At 39.6% G+C, this 17,115-nt stretch overlaps 1 protein-coding gene across 1 annotated transcript in view; it reads left to right on the forward strand.

Moving 5' to 3' along the window:
• The window catches only part of LOC129194300 (cilia- and flagella-associated protein 46), a 79,266-nt gene that overhangs the window by 27,130 nt on the left and 35,021 nt on the right, over nucleotides 1–17,115 (forward strand). The window contains exons 20-32 of the mRNA XM_054799434.1: nucleotides 133–282; nucleotides 3,566–3,670; nucleotides 4,154–4,335; nucleotides 8,527–8,658; nucleotides 8,823–8,988; nucleotides 10,757–10,859; nucleotides 10,951–11,086; nucleotides 11,194–11,377; nucleotides 11,512–11,665; nucleotides 15,480–15,703; nucleotides 16,026–16,142; nucleotides 16,245–16,403; nucleotides 16,633–16,781. Of these exons, the coding sequence (XP_054655409.1) occupies nucleotides 133–282; nucleotides 3,566–3,670; nucleotides 4,154–4,335; nucleotides 8,527–8,658; nucleotides 8,823–8,988; nucleotides 10,757–10,859; nucleotides 10,951–11,086; nucleotides 11,194–11,377; nucleotides 11,512–11,665; nucleotides 15,480–15,703; nucleotides 16,026–16,142; nucleotides 16,245–16,403; nucleotides 16,633–16,781 (1,961 nt within the window). The remainder of the gene's footprint in view (nucleotides 1–132; nucleotides 283–3,565; nucleotides 3,671–4,153; nucleotides 4,336–8,526; nucleotides 8,659–8,822; nucleotides 8,989–10,756; nucleotides 10,860–10,950; nucleotides 11,087–11,193; nucleotides 11,378–11,511; nucleotides 11,666–15,479; nucleotides 15,704–16,025; nucleotides 16,143–16,244; nucleotides 16,404–16,632; nucleotides 16,782–17,115) is intronic.

Genomic DNA, 17,115 nt, shown 5'->3' on the forward strand with positions numbered 1-17,115 from the left:
AATTTCTACATTACAGTTTGCAGTGCAACAGCAAGTGTGCTGATGACGGGTTCAAAATCAAAGTCAAAAAGCTTTACTTGCTGCAGATAATACATAATGTACCCCCTGGAAATTACTATTGTGTCTTCACAGCTGTGTGACTACTCCCTGTCCATATCCAACTGCAACACCCGAGGGGAGAAAGTCCCAATTGCTGTGCAGAAGCAAGTAGTGGCCACCTGGGTGCAGATCAAGAGCCTCCTGCAGCAGCAGCCTGGCTCAGGTATCGACATGGATGAAAAGGTACCATTCTACCTGTCAGCCCAGAATAAATGCTGAGGGAAATGATCTGTTTTTTGTTTTTTTTCAGAGATAATCGTAAGACATTAATTCTTCTCAGCTTTGTTCCTTTATCTGCTTGAGCCACTCTCTGTAGATGCAATGATTGCATGGCCAAGTACTTTCATTCGGCATTACTCAGCAGCACATACAAGTACCACAGCATATAGGCTTGAAGTTTGGCAGGACTTGAACCGAGCTTCTTTCTTATTAGGATTTAAACTTTATTCCGCTTGTAAAAGTAATATAACTCTATGTTAACTTTAACACATGTATAGGGTGCCTTCTCCAACATATTACTTCTTGACTCTAAATTGTATGAATGTGAGTGTGAATGATTGTTTGTATATATGTGCCCTGCCTTGTACCCCGCCTCTCACCCAAAGTCAGCTGGGATACGCTCCTGCTCCTGCATTATCCTCTAGTGAGGATAAGATGTACTGTAAACTGTTGCTGGAATTACAGCAAGGCAATTAGTATGGCTTCTTGGAGAAACGCCTTATAGCCAAGACGACCCAGTGGTGAACACCTATACATTGTATATTTTAAAATGTAATTATTTAAAATAGATTGTCCATTTAGCATTTGGCTTGTTAGCAGCTGTCTCAAGTAAACAATGGCAAATGAAGAGAGAGGGTTCTGGAACTGAATCTAATCCAGTAGTTCTCAATTATTTTCTGGCATGCCTCCACTGGGGGACAGAAATAGTTTCACGATTTGAAATACTATTGAGAAACTGATAATCTATTCTATATTCTTCTATTATCTGTGCTGTACAGACTGAACTCGAAACTGAAACTAGCAAAATGCAAAGAAAGGGAGAGCAGTGAAGCATACAAGCATATTCAAGAGTCAAATTGCGTTCCGAGTGCGAGAAATTGAGACATGTTGGCAGATCTGCACTAATATTGAAAGTCTTCCCTGCCTCTCACACCCCCCCGGCAGGCCTGGGATGATAATACAACAATAATTTGTTTTCCTCGTCCCTCGCCTCCAAACTGGCAGGAAGAGAGTTCACTCTGTGCATTGATTTCAGCACCTTAAAGCGTTTGTTCTGTAGAACAATGGCATGAACGGAGTGGGCTCTGTTGTCAGTCATACAGTCTCTTTGTCTCGGTGGGTTGATGCGGGGCCAGGAGCATACACACAGCATGCAGAACAGTGTAACGTAGTAGAAATTAAATGAGTACATTGCAAGATAGTATCATAGATTTTTTAATATTCTTTCACTGTACTTTTCTTAAAAGTGATGTTACAATCTCATCTTGTCTTGACCCAATCTTGTGTTTCACCTCGTCGTGTGGACCGAGTGTCTCGTGACACTCCTATAATTTACAGTTTGAGCTCTTGCTTTGTTATAAATGAAAAATAATTGGAACCAAAACAGTGTTTTTTTTTTTCAACAAAATAAGAAGACAAAAAAAATATCCTTTTACAGGCAGATTCCCACACAGTGAACCAGATCACAAATGAAGACATTGCTCTTGCTACATGGCAGTGCATCAAACCTGGAAGTCTCCACTTACTGCTCTCTGCTGTCTAGCTAAAAAGGAATGTCAAACTTTTTTGGGCTTTGTGTTTCATGTAATATTCTCCCTGGCTACATCTTAGCTTTCCTCTGACAAAGCAGAAAAAAGGAAAAAATATTTCATACCTGTTCTCACCTTGACAGTCACTCGTTACTGCATCCCCCCTGCTTCGCCGTGCTGTTTGCGTGTCCACCAAAATCTGTATAGTAATAACTTTGATTGCCAAGCAGATAAATGCACTGTACAGCTGCATCGCAATGAATTAGAGTATCTTGCAAAAATATTGGATTACTAAAGTTCAATTCAGACTAAGAGACCACTTTAAGGCTTTGGAAGTTTTTGCAGTTTATTTGCTGATTAGAGCAGGAACCAGCCGTTTACAACATTGAACTTTTTGACTAATTTTAAAATTTGATGAGCTAATGAATTTGGGGTTTTTATTAGCTGTAGGCTATACAACAACATTTTTAAATACTTCACTTTATGTGTATTGAATCTATAGAAGAGTTGCACATTTTAAATGGAACTACATTTTAAATGGAACTACTGGCATGAATTAGCTTTTCAAAGATAATCTGACTTCTTAAGATGCATCTGTATATTTAAAGCCTTGTATTGGGCAACAGAGCAAATTCATATTAGTGTGATGTCTTTTTCTTGTAATATTTAATTACATTTTCAGTGTGGCACTATTCCTCTTTCGTAAAATTTCATTTTTCCGATACTCTATGTCGTGGGCCAATAACACACACGCTACGGGCTACAAATGCCTCCAGGCAGCAGACCCCTGATGTACATTCTACACCATGATGTCTGACTCATGATGGATTGTATACTATTAGGTCTGTCATTTCCATATCAATAGCATTGTATCCCCAGCTTTGCGATAATGTCTGGATATCACATTTGCCTATGGTACTCATTTACAGTGGAACAAACATAATGTAAGGAGTGTGGTTATACACATTTGTCACTAAAATTGACTGATTCGGTACCATATCTCTGCACACAACCTGATGTGTTTTGAGTCAAAACTAATAACATTGATTCCAGTCAGGCAAACGGAGAACTGCAGTCTTAGAATAAATGGTGTATTGTGTAAGGGTGTATTTCTACTTACAAGCAAGCAGTGAGTAAAACATTATCAACCAGGACTTACAGTATATGCTTTGTTTACGATTTAATATGCATAGTATTTGACAAATGTAGTTTGATACACTGCAAGTACATGTGCACTCACCAATGCGAAGATGTACACCTGCACAATGAAATCCAAAACAGGTGAGCAGTGATAATACCGAAAGGCAATCAAAATTTTGATGACTTTGGACTTAACTCGACGTGTCTTGTCTTGACTTGGACTTGCACGTCTTTACCTGAGACTTGACTTGAGACTTGAGATTAAAGACTTGAGACTTACTTGGGACGCCTCTGCTGGAAGGTGTAAAGAAGGTGGAAGTATTTTTTTTTGTTGCAGCAAAATAAGACCAAAATACTTTTCAGCTTGATGCACTTGACTGCAAACCACCACTAAAATAATCAAATTACACTGTTGATTTTCTGATAACTCTTGTATTTATAACGTTGTTCGAGTGTTGTGAACAGTGAGTGAATAATTCACAGCCAACCTCTAATAATTGCAGAATGTTTGATGTATGCTAAACAGTGTGCTGCGTCCAACAAATTTCAAGAATCGTTTTCCACATTTTCATTGTCAGAGTGAAGAAATGTCGCCTCTGACACGTGTGCTGATTCAAGTGGAGATGCTCCAGTCCAATAAGAATCCCAGTAACTTGGAGAGTTGTGATCCCGGTCTCTCAACAGTACGTACCCGCATCTTCATGTTTCCGTGATATACAGTAGGTATTTTACACAGATCATAGCAACATGTGCTAATATGACCCTCTCATTGTTGGTCAAAAACATCAACTCAGTATTTGGCACGATTTACAAATGTAGCATTCACTTTTTCCCTCGGCTGCGTTTGTGTTTCAGTTATCAGTTCTACTTCTTTTTTTCATTTTGCTCACAGCTACAGTATTTTATCTGCTCGTTTCACTGTTGTATGTCTGTATTACTGAACATCCACCCTCTCTGTTCTTGATTACCTTCCATCATTCTTGATGGTCTTTTGTCATCAGTCTCCTTTTTGTCCCGTTCTTTCTGCTCACTTCTAGCTACCATTCTCTTATGACATTTCTTAATTGTCCTTTTCTCCACTCTTGTCCATTAAACATAATCCCTTGCCTCCTTTATCACACTCTTGTTTTACATATTACCTTCTGTCGCTCTTGTCTTACCCAAAGCTGGTGAGCATGGTGTCGAATGCCAAATGGACCGATGCTGTGGTGGAGTTGCAGATATGGTGTCAGCTTGCGACATTCTGCCACCATGCTAAGGAGTACGGCTTGGTGCGGAGCTGCGCTGAAAATGCGATGCAGCTGGAGGATGCAGCAGCAAGCTGCCTCAACACCACACCTTGCCTCTTGTAAGCATACCGACCGATTGGAGTCATTTTAGTCTAATACCTAAACCAGGGTTGTCCAAAGTGAGGCCCTCAGCACATTCTAAAAATATATTTTAACAAGAAAACAAACAAAAAAATGCTAAAATGGAAAAATCAAGAACAAAGTGAATGTATTAATAGAAAAAAAAGTTGTAATTAAAGGAGAAAAAGTCGTAATTTTACAAGAATAAATAACCAAACGAAAAGTTGCAATTTTTGCAAAATTGTGTTTCAAAAAAAGTTAAAATGTTACCAAAATGAAGCTAAAATATTATGGGAATAAACAGGGGTGGACTTACCATGAGGCAAACACAGGCAATTGCCGAGGGCCCCCACGATTTCCGAAAACTGATTATTTTTTTTCTTCGATTTAAAGTACATATTACTGCTTTAGTCTTAATTCACATGCTTAAAAGTACAGTGTACGGTATATCCAAATGCGTAATCTATCATGATCATTTCGACCACTCCCCATCCCTTAGTCCATGGTACTGCGTATGTGCAATTTAATTCCGGACGACGGGAGCCAAACAAACTTGTCGGCACGGAGTTTCCCCAGTGGAGCAGAGAAGAGGAGAAGGCAAAAGGAAACAGATTTTCATCAAAACTACCAAAGGTGTCAACCTTTTTCACAATCACAACAAAGTATACACACGAGGACAGCAGCACCGCTACTGCCAGGGTCAGCAGAGGATGCAGTAACCATTTGGTTTAGAGAGATGAAAGTGAGAGTGATATTGCTGTGAGTATATTGCGACCCCAGGAAATTGGAGAACTTTCTCAAATTCATACTTGTTAATAGATGATAAACATTGAAAATCGCTTTTGGGGGGGTGGGTATATAAACATGACTATGTAACTAGTAACTTAAGCTGACAGACAACTGATACAGATTTCAAAAGAAGGAAAAAAGTGTCCTGAATTACATAACTCACCATCCATCCATTCATCTTCTACTGCTTATCCAAGATCGGGTTGCAGGCGCAGCAGCCTAAGCAGGGAGGCCCAGATTTTCCTCTCCCCGGCCACTTCATCCAGCTCCTCCCAGCGGATCCCAAGGTGTTCCCAGGCCAGTTGGGATACATAGAGTCTCCAACGTGTTCTGGGTCTTCCTCGAGGTCTTCTACCGGTCGGACTTGCCCTGAACACCTCCCCAGGGAGGCGTCCGGGAGGCATCCTGACCTGACATAACTCACATTTAGTCAAATTTTAAAATCAAATAAGAAGGATGTGTTGGAGGGTCCCAATGACTATGTTTGCCTTGGCCCGCGAATGACTAAATACGCCCCTGGGAATAAAGTCATAATATGACGAGAAGAACATTTACAAAGATTATTTAAAAAATACATTTTAATATTTGGATAATTTAAAAAGACCAGTCCAGGGTGTCTCATCCAAAGTCAGCTGGGATAGGCTCCAGCGTACCCCCGTGACCTTATTGAGGATAAGCGGCATAGGAAACAGATGGATGGATGGTAACTTAAAAAAACATCAACAAAAATGGGAAAAATAGAGCAAAGACTGTGCAGTCCGTACTACTTATACAGTATGCTTTTTCACCTATATCACAAAGCTGAGATGCAGTTTTTTCTTGAAATATATACAGTATAACTTCTTAGCATATCTACATGTGTTAGTTTACCAAAATGTCAAAGTGGCCCTTGCATCCTTTCATTTTTCAGTGTGTGGCCCTGAAAACATTTGGACATCCCGACCCAAACTAATAGACCTGCAAAAGGTGTATGGCCTTCATATCAATTCGATTGCTTTCTTATGGAAAGCACACGTATAGGAGTGGGTGAGATATTTGCTTGCACAGCTCCCTTGAGGTTCATGGGCATATTTTGCAGAACTGCAGTTAATATTATTTATATTGCTTGCGATGTGGGCAGCACGGTGGCCTAGTAGTCAGCATGTCAGACTCACAGTCAGTCCTTGTGGATGTTGCATGTTGTCTGCATGCATGCATGGGTTTTCTCTAGCTACTCCAGCTTCCTCCCACTTACCCGAAACATGCATGTCTAATTTTTGGCTATATGCACCTTGTGATTGACTGTCGACAAATCAAGGATTTACCTCGCCTCTTTCTTAGGGATGTGAACCAAAGCGCAGTATCATAATGGCACCAGAGCCAGTGTAAACGATAGTAACCTGATACTGATGGAAAAACTAATTACCTCGTGGTGCCTCATTTTGGTGCTAAATTAATGCAGACTCAGCCAACTGCATCAAGCGCTTGAAGGTGATATTGTGCAAGTAACGTCTTGCAAGTAATGCAACGTCCCGACAGAGGCACACAGAGTCTGATGCTCTTTTTAAAGTTTATTGCTGACCTTAAAATGCAAACAGCGGCGCAAGACTTCTAACACTCCACTCGTTTTGCCAACACTCTCCACAACAGCGCACAACTCAATACTTCCTCATTACCCACCAATCACACTGACAGCGAGCGAGGTGCATTCACAAACACTGGAATTGTCACGTCACACAACATTTCCACTAAAGCACATTGATTGTCAGAATGGTGTATCAATCAGCAATTACAGCTCAATTCTTTTTGCACTTGCCCTTTGTTCTGTGTTGCTGATGATTTTGTTGTGATAATTGGAATAATTTGTTGTGGATTTTATTATATGTTGGTTAATTTATTGCTTAGTTATAATTGTATACTGCGATCCAATTTTTGGGTCCAAAAAGAGGAAATGGGAGTGAGACAAAAAGAACAATTGAGTAAGCAATTTATTGCAAACAACCATTAAACTGAATAAGCTGTTCATCTGCTGATCAAAGACACTCCTAAAATAGAAATAAAATGTTCAAAAAAATGACTCAGTAATGAGTAGCTGTGCCATTCTTGTTCATCACCTCAAAAATTGGTTTGGGCATGCTTGATGCCAGTGTTTCCAGGAGGCTAGTGGGAACGTTGCTGCAGGTGGTGAACATGGCTTCATGGAGATAATTCCACTATCTGGAACTGATGCCCATTTTTGTAAACTTTCCTTGCCATCCATTCCCAAATGTTCTCAACTTGGTTTAGATCAGGGAAACACACAGAATGGTCCAAAAGAGTGAGTTTATTCTTCTGGAAGGAGTCCTTTGTCAGGCAGGCATTGTGAACTGCAAAGATGTCCTGTTGAAAAACATTACCACACAGGCAAGGGCCTTCAGTCATGTGGGATGCCCCCTGCAACATCTCCACATCTCAGCTGCCATTTGACACCCCTGCACAACCTGAAACTCGCAGCCCAGATCATCATGGCGCCCCCTGGGATCTCCTTGTCATGCCAGTAACATTGGAAGCCATCAGGACCGTCAAGGTTCCATTTTTTCTCACCCGAGAATAAAACTTTCTTCCACCTTTTAATGTCCCATGTTTGGTGCAAATGCTTTTGAAGGCCTTCTTTGTTCTTAAAACCCTTCTCTCGCTCGCAGATGCCGTCTGATGGCTATTGGACTGCACTCGGCACCAGTAACAACCTTCATTTGGGCCGAGGATCATCCTGTGTGTTGACTGAATCGGATCCTTCGGTTTAGGGCCAGTGAATTTTTTTGGGGGGTTTGCCACTTGACTTTTTTGTTCCATAACCCTCAGGATCTTTGAAGATGTTTCAAATGTGTTACTGCGTCCAACCTCAGCAGTGGCAGTGGCAGAGATTTGAAGAGATCATGGCAACACCTGACAGAAAAAGACATTGAATCCACACTTTGGCCAAGAGTTTGGCATTTAAAGGCAAACCTCCTTAAGAACCTTATTAAAATCCATTAGTGCAAAATGTAAATTTTTGCAATTTTTCAGTTGGTCTTAAAATTTTGATCAAGAGTGTATTTATATTTTAAGTATTTAAGTATTTAAATTTCTATCTTTTTTACTTTCATGTCACAACATTCCATAAAAATTAGAAAGTCATTGTTTTCAGACAAAATTTGTATGTTTTAAATTTTTTAAAGGAATTCCATTTTTTAAGCACAAGTACTGTTGTACTTGTACCTATTTGGCACCGGTATCGGATACTATGCAAACGATACACAACACTACTCTCTCCGTGAGTTTAATGAGAACAATTGGTGTAGAGAATGAATGGATAGACGCTTGTGATGCTTGTCTCTTTTTGTAAATGTTAATTTGTTAATCGATTGTTACTGATTGATGCCTAATTAATCTCACATTCCCAGGTACGGCTTATCTGCAGTAAATGAAATGCTGAGCAGTGCTGCCTGTCTGAGGGGCTTGAGCACAATCCATGATTCCATTGGAGATTTACATATTTACAGGGCAGGCATGGACATCCTTCTGTCTAGTGTCAGGTGATGTCCTCAGTTTACTTTCATACTGACAGAACACTTACAGTACATAGTATAGCCTGGCGGTATCACCTACAGAGTTTCCAGTGTTATTATTCATTACTCATCACATTTATGAGACAACATAGATTACGACCATGTTGTACCATACATTCTCTTGTTCACAGGTATGCAAAGAAGGCTGGACATCCAGAGCTATGTCGTACAGCTGCAAGACATTACTGGAATGCTTGCCTACCTCTAACACAGTCACCTGAGGAAAGACACCAATTGAGAGAGCCACTGGAAGAAATTCTCAATGCTCTCATCCACACTCATACTAAATATGCAACTGTAAGAACTACCTTTTTCCATATTGACACCTGCACTCATATACATTCATCATTGCATTTTTCATGGAGGTATAGTGTGTGAGCGTGGGCTGGAGCCAATAGTGGCAGCCAATATTTTTTGTTAATATTTAATGTTATTTTTGTAAATGGCATTGGTTTGCAGCCCATCAAGCCGAGTATGTAGGCAGCAGAGCCCCAAAACACATGCTCTGTTGCAATTCATTATTAATGAAATGGCAGAACTTGTGGAGCTCAGGGGTGGAAAATCTTCTCCATGGCGCTGACTGTGAAATGGATAAATACATGTAGCTTATGTGAAGATTCAGAATGATAATGTGGTCACCTTATGTCTAAAAAAAACCCAAACAATAACAAAAGAAAGCAATCACCGAAGTAGTAATCCCTCGCCAGTTTGCGCTTCGAAATTTCTCTCTTACCAGGGTTTTTTCAAGAATATAGTAGTAAAAGTGGTAGTGGAAGTAAAAAATCATGCTGTTTTGTATATATAAAGCATTCAAAGCATGATGATATGTAGTATTCCACACATAAGCACCAGACTTGATCGCTGGAACAAGCTTTTTTTGCAGGTTTGAATTATCTCACAACAGGCACAATAATCCCCAACAAGAGCTACTGTTGCGGCTGTAACCCACGCCTAGCTAAAACTCAACTCTGAACCCTCGATGTCACATCCTGTCCGCCCCTCCATCTTGCTCCCCTAGCAACGGAACACATTTACGCAACACTCACGAGTCTTACATTACTTATTTACTTGTATTATGTCTGCAGTCATCCCACGCTACATGGCGGTTCAAACGTCGCTTCCTCACTCTATGGTGGATTTTCAGACATCATAGTTTTTTTGTGGTTTGTGTTTTTTGACCAAATTAAGCATTTTCAAGCCTGAAAATGGCTAAATGAACTCAAATAAAAATACAGTATAAGCCATTAAGACCACCAACTTGTGGATGTAGTATTCTACATTGGGGTCAGTAATTATTCGGTGAGGCCACCACCGAAGCACCAGACTTGAACAACTGGCTTTTATTTCAGGTTGAAATGATCTCACAACAGGGACAAAAATAATAATAATAATCATAATCATAACATACTGTTGCTCAACTCAACTCTGAACCCCCAACGTCACTTCATGTCCGCCATTGATTCTGCTTTCCTACAAGATAAACTGTCTTAGATGGCTTATTTTCCAGTATAGTATACTATATTGGGTAACATGAATGTAAAGGTGACTATATGGGTATTATTTCATGTCGGTATGGCTCAAATAATGTTAAAAATTGTATTTAGACATTCTTAAATAGGTTTTCTATGCCATAACAATAAAAATAGTCATATATATTCAATTTTCATATATATTAATATTGAATCCCACTTCGAGGAAATTCACTAGCCACGGTTAAGTCTAGAACCAATTAACCGTGGTAAAGTAGGGGTGGCTGTGCTATACTGGGTAATACGAGTGTAAAGGTGACTATAGGGTGTTATTTCATGTCTAGAGGGCTCTAATAATGCAAAAAAAAAAATATTTAGAAGGTTGTAAACAGGTTTTCTATGAAATGAACTACGAAATGATTCCATTTATGAAGAAGGAATCCTACTTCACAGAAACTGACTTATCAAGTTCGGGTCTGGAACCAATTTACCACAATAAACGAGGGATTACTGTACAGATTATCATAAAAGCATATTAGAAAACTCCATGTAATCCACTGTAGTATAAATTTGTACAATTCCTATTCCATGAACAGGACAAAGTAAAAGGTTTGCAGACATCGGCAGCAGTCCCTCCTGGGAATTCCAAACCTGAAGCACCAAGTAAGAGCTACAAGGATCCCGGCATGGTGTACATGTGTTTGAATAGTATTTTGTAGGAGCCTACATTTCTCCTATATTGTATTACAGACTTGGTTATGCACTGTACTTTCTGTGTGCCTCTGATCAGATGAAGAAGCCCTAACCCTGAGATCATCGATTTACTGTCTGTTGCTTCAAGTACACATAGATAGAACAGACTGGAACGGTGCTCTCCAGCTGCTGGATAATGCTGTTAGAGATATGCCTTCAACCAAACACAGACTGTGAGTAAAACAAATAAAGCAATGATGACTGAGAGAAGGAGATGAAACTAACCTTTCAAAGTATAATACAGTATATTCATAGGTTATTGCGTTGTGTACTTTTCCAGACCTCTGCTGAAATACCGCATACAGATGAAAGCACGGCTGGGGGAAAGTGTATTGATGGACATGCAGACGTTGCAAGGCAGAGAAGAGCATCATTGTTCATTTATGTGGAACAAAGTAGCGCGGTGTTCTTGCAATACAACACAGCAACTGGACTGTTTTCGGAAATCTGTCACCTATTTCTTGGTAAGTAAAGATAATTCCATGGCCAGCGTACAATGAAACTATAAGCTCGTACCACCATCTTGTGGAATCATAACGTCATTACAGTTATTTCACCTCTGAGTCTTTGTTTTATATTCTCTGTTTTGGCACGCAAGAGTGAAGAAAATCAATGGCAAAAAGTCGGCTTCATGCTAGAATTTGGGGCATGGCTTTACTGTCATAATTTCCCTAAAGAGGATGCTCAGCACCAGGTTCAGTGGGCTGTTGACATTCTCCTTCACTTGGAAACAGAGAGGTCAGAAAAGCCAGGTAGGCGACATGCCTATTGTATACATTTTACACCACACATACCAACATAAGACCATTAAATGGTTTCAGTAACATGGGAAAGACGTGTGTTGTGCTTAAATGCATGGAACATACACTGATTTATCACAATTTATATGTAATCATGTTGGCCTTTGAAGTACTACATGAAAAGGCCACCAGCAACCTGCTTTAAATAAAACTGCGGCTTATTTTATTCCAAAAGCTGGATCCAAAATGGCATCTTGACAAAGTTAATAGTATTAGAAGGATATCAGAGTATTGTTTTAACTAAATGCTTATTATTGTAATTCCCAGTGTTATAGAACTGTCCTGCATCATACTAACGACTCAGTACTCATGCAACTAAAAATGGTAATCGAATATTAGAACCACCTCCCAGTCGCAGTGTTGCAGTCCTGTTCAACGATCCTGCGTGCTCCCAATGAATTGTACAAGTTTAGTTACATTTTTCATTGTTCATTGCAATACATTCTGACAGATTAATGTCACCCACATATGAAAACGCAGCATTGCATGGCTATATTAAACATATATTTATTTTATGATATTAAATAAATCTTTGTTTATCGCACTTAATTGGTTCCAGACCCGACTGTGATATCTGAAATTCCAAGAAGGATTCCTTATTTATGAATTGAATATTTTTATAGAGCATAGAAAACTTTATGACCTTCAACATAAGTTTTTTTTTAATCATTAGAGCCCTCAAAACATGAAATAACACCCCTATAGTCACCTATACACTTGCATTACCCACTATACAGTAGTAGACATAAGAGAAAATAAGACATAAATACCGGTATAAGGAGAGTTGAGTGGCGGACGACAGGAAGCGACGTCGGGTGGGGGCTCAGAATTGAGTTTCAGCCCGTTGTGGGTTACGGCCACAACAGTAGCGTGCGTGTTTTTATTAGGGATTCTCAATAGGGATTATTGTGCTTGTTGTGATTAAATTCAAATCTGACATAAAATCCTGTTCCGGCTGTCAAGTCTGGTGCTTGTGTGTCTCACCGAACATTACAGTAACACTACTGTTACTGGTAACATTACATGACACCTCGTCACCAGTGTACAATCCCACATTATCATTATATTATTATCTTTGAATGTGTCTCTTGAGCTCCATATATCTGTATTGTAGTTCATTTAGCCATTTTTATGCTTGAAAATGCTTAATTTAGGCAAATAATACATGCAATTTGCTTAAACGTGCATATTTTTGACTAATAGTAGGATGATTTATTCATATATTTGAAAAAAAACATGATACAGTGTAGCCATGACATTTTAAGCGTGAAGTGGCGAGGAATTACTGTACTTGTGACCAGCTTTTGTCATTTGTGAAAGTCAGCATCTTTACGTCAGCCTAATGCGATCAAGAAACAGATGCTTGAACCATATTTTCAAATAGCTCTGGCTTCAGCTGTCTAAACTTCAGGAAAGGGACTCTTGTGGGTGTGCTTGATATACGCATGATATCAAGATTAACATGTAAAAATTCACATGGATTTTTTTGGTATGATCAAAGTTTCTGTTTCAGGATGTTTACAAAGAATGGGATCTGTTTTTAGAAGGTTTTGTGATTTTAGGTGATCCAATTGTTAACTGCTACATCTGCATTAATAACGACGTATTTGTCAACATTGCTTATCTGCAGTCTTAATCCTAAATAGAATACGCCATGTTGGCCTCACTTTCAAGTCTCTGCATATCTATATCAGAAGACGCCTGATCCCGACACCCCCTCCCATTTTCTCAGATCTTTCTCTTTCTACTGAATCCTCATGTACCAGACATTTCCTTGGCTGGCAGATCCTTCAGTGTCATGGACCCTGACTTTCTCATTTATCTGCTTTCAAAAGACACTGTGAAATACTTTTATGTGTTACCCTTTCAGACATTCATCAAAGAGAAAGAATCACATCAGACAGATTATTGTGTGGGGTCCAAATATTGCAGTCATCCTAATAACAATAAATGATAGACTAGACCAGGGGTGTCAAAATCAATTGCACAGGTGGCTAAAACTCAACGCCTACTTTATGTTGTGGGCCGAACTGGACATAATCCCCCCCAACTTTGTACCTTTCTTGTTATTTATCCTGAAACTTTCAACACTTGTATATTTCTGCATATTGAAAGTATTAAAAACCTTAAAACCTTCTTGTCCTTTCAACCAACATAATTGGTGAACAAACACACTCATAAGCATCATCAGTGCACACACACAGATGATTGTTTGAAGTTGCCAACATGACAGGACATGCCCCAATAATCCAGGCTGACAAAATAGTAGTTAGTATGGTCAAACTTTGAGAAAATGTCTCATTAGCACTGATGACTAGATAAGTAAGCAGCATACACAACATTTATCCCGGTTCCTCGTGCGAGCAGTGCCGGGATTGGAACATGCCGATATAATGCTCTCCTGTGGTTGTGTTTTCTGGTTACGTATGACAGATGGTGATTGTGTTTTTATGTGGACATACGGTACATTATTTTTAAACTTCACCCATGTGGATGGAGATTTTTTTTCTGTTTGAGTAGGGTAAATTTGCATTTTTCTTGTCCATTCATTCCTGCTTGAAATTTATGCTTTTTCCGATAGTCCGCGAATATAAGACTATGCTTGTTTTGATGTGCTTGTCCATTTCAATAAAGTGTTGATCGACCACCTCTTTGCCGTTCTCTCAATGTACGGGCAAAAGCTGCAATATTTTATAGCAACACAGAAACACCACAATCTGTGAGATGTAAGCACTTTGTTTGATAAGGTCCGTGAGGTGAGCCACCTCAATGCTATTTTCCAAACAGTTCCACTAGCCGGATGAAATTGCAGCGCGGGCCGAATTTGGGGCTAGACAAATGCTGACATATGATATTCGGATATTTGGCGTGGGTTATGGCCGCAACAGTAGCCCATGTTAGGGATTATTGTGCCTGTTGATATAATTCAGACCTGCAAAAAAAGCCGGCAAAAAGCTGGTATCGCACACAAATGGGCGTTTCACATATTGGCAAAGTGCACATAAAATAGAAACAACATTGAAAAGCAACAACTTTCCAAAATTTCCAGTTAGCAGCCTAATTTCATGGATTAATATCCACAGTTGGGATATAAAATTATTAACAACCTTATCTGTTTTAAACGATACGGCATGTTAGTTGTCGTGTGATATGTAAGAAGCTGCTGACTCAAGTTGCACTTTACTTTCTTGGGCTCATCTTTAACCTATTCAAAATACTTCCACATTTCGGATAATTTTTTTAGTTGCTATTATGAGCCAAAAAATTTGTCGATGCTGAAGATTGGCCTACCGCTCACCTCAGCTCCTTTGGATTGTGCAATGCAGCGGGTGATTTTATAAATACATAGTAAATATAGCTCTTCTGTTTAAAGTTAAACACACATCTCATTTTCAATTCTTTATTAACACAAATTAGGCTGATTTTGTATCAAAACAGGCTATGTATAACAAAAACAAAGACATTCTGTGTAAAAATATATGCTCAGCATAAGCCGTGGGCACCTCTATGTTGTCAGAATGGCACAATCTCGATCACGTGACATTTTCATACGATTCGACTGCGAAGTTGGTAGGTGAATCAGGCTGCTCTGAATCGAATAGTTGACTTTTCTGAGACACATCCGGTATTTTGTAACATAACAATTTTCTGTCCATACAGGAACACTATATTGAAATTATTAAGCATCTATTAGTAAACTTTGAGTATTTTTTGAGTATCTCAAATGCAAAGTCTGGCGTAATATATTTTGTGACTTTGTGTCTAGAGGACGAGTGTCAGGAGTTGGATGAGAGCTCAGTGACATGTGACACTCTGGCTGTTGTCCAAGGGCTGTCATTCACACAAAGCGTATCCAGTCTGAAGGAGGTGCAACGCCTAAACAGTTTGGTACAAGCACACACGCTGCTTGCTGTCATGGCAGACAGGAATTCACCCGAGCACCAGATTAACCTACTTAGAGCTTACGACTTTGTACTGCAAATGTGGAATGTGAGTACGTTTGGCAGAAAAGTTATATTTATAGAATGTTTTTAAAGTTTTACAGTTTTTCAGTGTTTTTAAACAGGATTGTTTAGTTTCCCCTAAACAATTGCAGGACAGTTTTATGCATATGCATATTATATATCAAGATAGCGATGAGGAAATAACAGCCAAAGACGCTGATTATACACATACAGAAAACATAATTGACATAAGTATTGAGCCCTGACGAACCCCATATCACTATCCCAAGTAGTAGTCAACTGTTATGGTAACTGCAGTTAGCTTGAAGTTAAACAAAAGAAAACAAACACTCTTTCTTTCTCTGCAGGTGTCAATGACAGTTTGTGTGATTCCCAGTGAGCATGCAAAACGTCAGTCACCTCATTCTCCCGCTGCTGCTGCCGGGCCAAAAAAAGAAAAGGGCAAAGGCAAAAAAGCGAAAGATGTACTTTTCCTCATCATTTGGTTGATTTACAGAATATGATTTCGGATCAACTGTTTGTCACAGTAACACATTTTATTTTATTTGTCTCATCTGCTTGGCCAGGCTGCTCCCGCAGAGGTGAAACCCAAAGCTCCCTTGGATACAATACTTCCGACTAATCTGGAGTATTGGGTTAAATACACTTGTTCTGATCAGGTCCGTTACATGTTTAAAACCACCTGTAACCCCCAGTGCATCAGTATTCATAGCATAACAAAGCAGGTAAAGCTACACTCTGCAAATCATTCTCCTAATGTTGTACCTACAGTATCTCATGTGATATGCTGTCTGCATTAGGTCTTAAGAAGCGGACAGCAAATGACTTTATTATTAATTGCTCAATTGCTTTCAATACAACTCATGTAAGAAGTTAAAGCCGAAGGAGGGAGCGTTTGTAACAGTATCCACAGAAGTTGAGACCGTTTTTTTCTTTCACTCTACTTTGCTTTAGGCCCAGAGCTTATATTATCTTAACCTTCTGGAAAAGGAGCTCCATTCGCTTTCACTCAGCCACCTGACGCTACCCATAATGCACCTAGCTGAGACAATTGCTTATGACCTTTTGGACAGGAGGAGCCTCTCTGACCTATATCGACTCAGGTAGGAATATTGGCATTAGTGATTTGTCAGCATAATATTTGAATGGGCTTAATTGTGCACTATGATGGACTGACAAAACCAGTCCATGGTGCACTCCACCTCTCGCCCAGGCAGCCGATAGGACAGGTTCTAGCTCACACGTAATCCTGAACAGGTTAAGTAGTAGAATATGAATGTCAAAAGGCAAACATTATGTCTGAAACAAGGGCAACATGGGATAGGATCTGAAAAATAATTGGTTTGATTACTCCAGATAGGCCAGAGACAACAGTCCATGGTTCTCACCCGGAAAAGCGTGGAGCGCCATCTCTGGTTCGGGGATGAGATACTGCCC

Source organism: Dunckerocampus dactyliophorus, chromosome 14 (assembly GCF_027744805.1).
Source record: "Dunckerocampus dactyliophorus isolate RoL2022-P2 chromosome 14, RoL_Ddac_1.1, whole genome shotgun sequence".
Lineage (NCBI taxonomy): Eukaryota > Metazoa > Chordata > Actinopteri > Syngnathiformes > Syngnathidae > Dunckerocampus > Dunckerocampus dactyliophorus.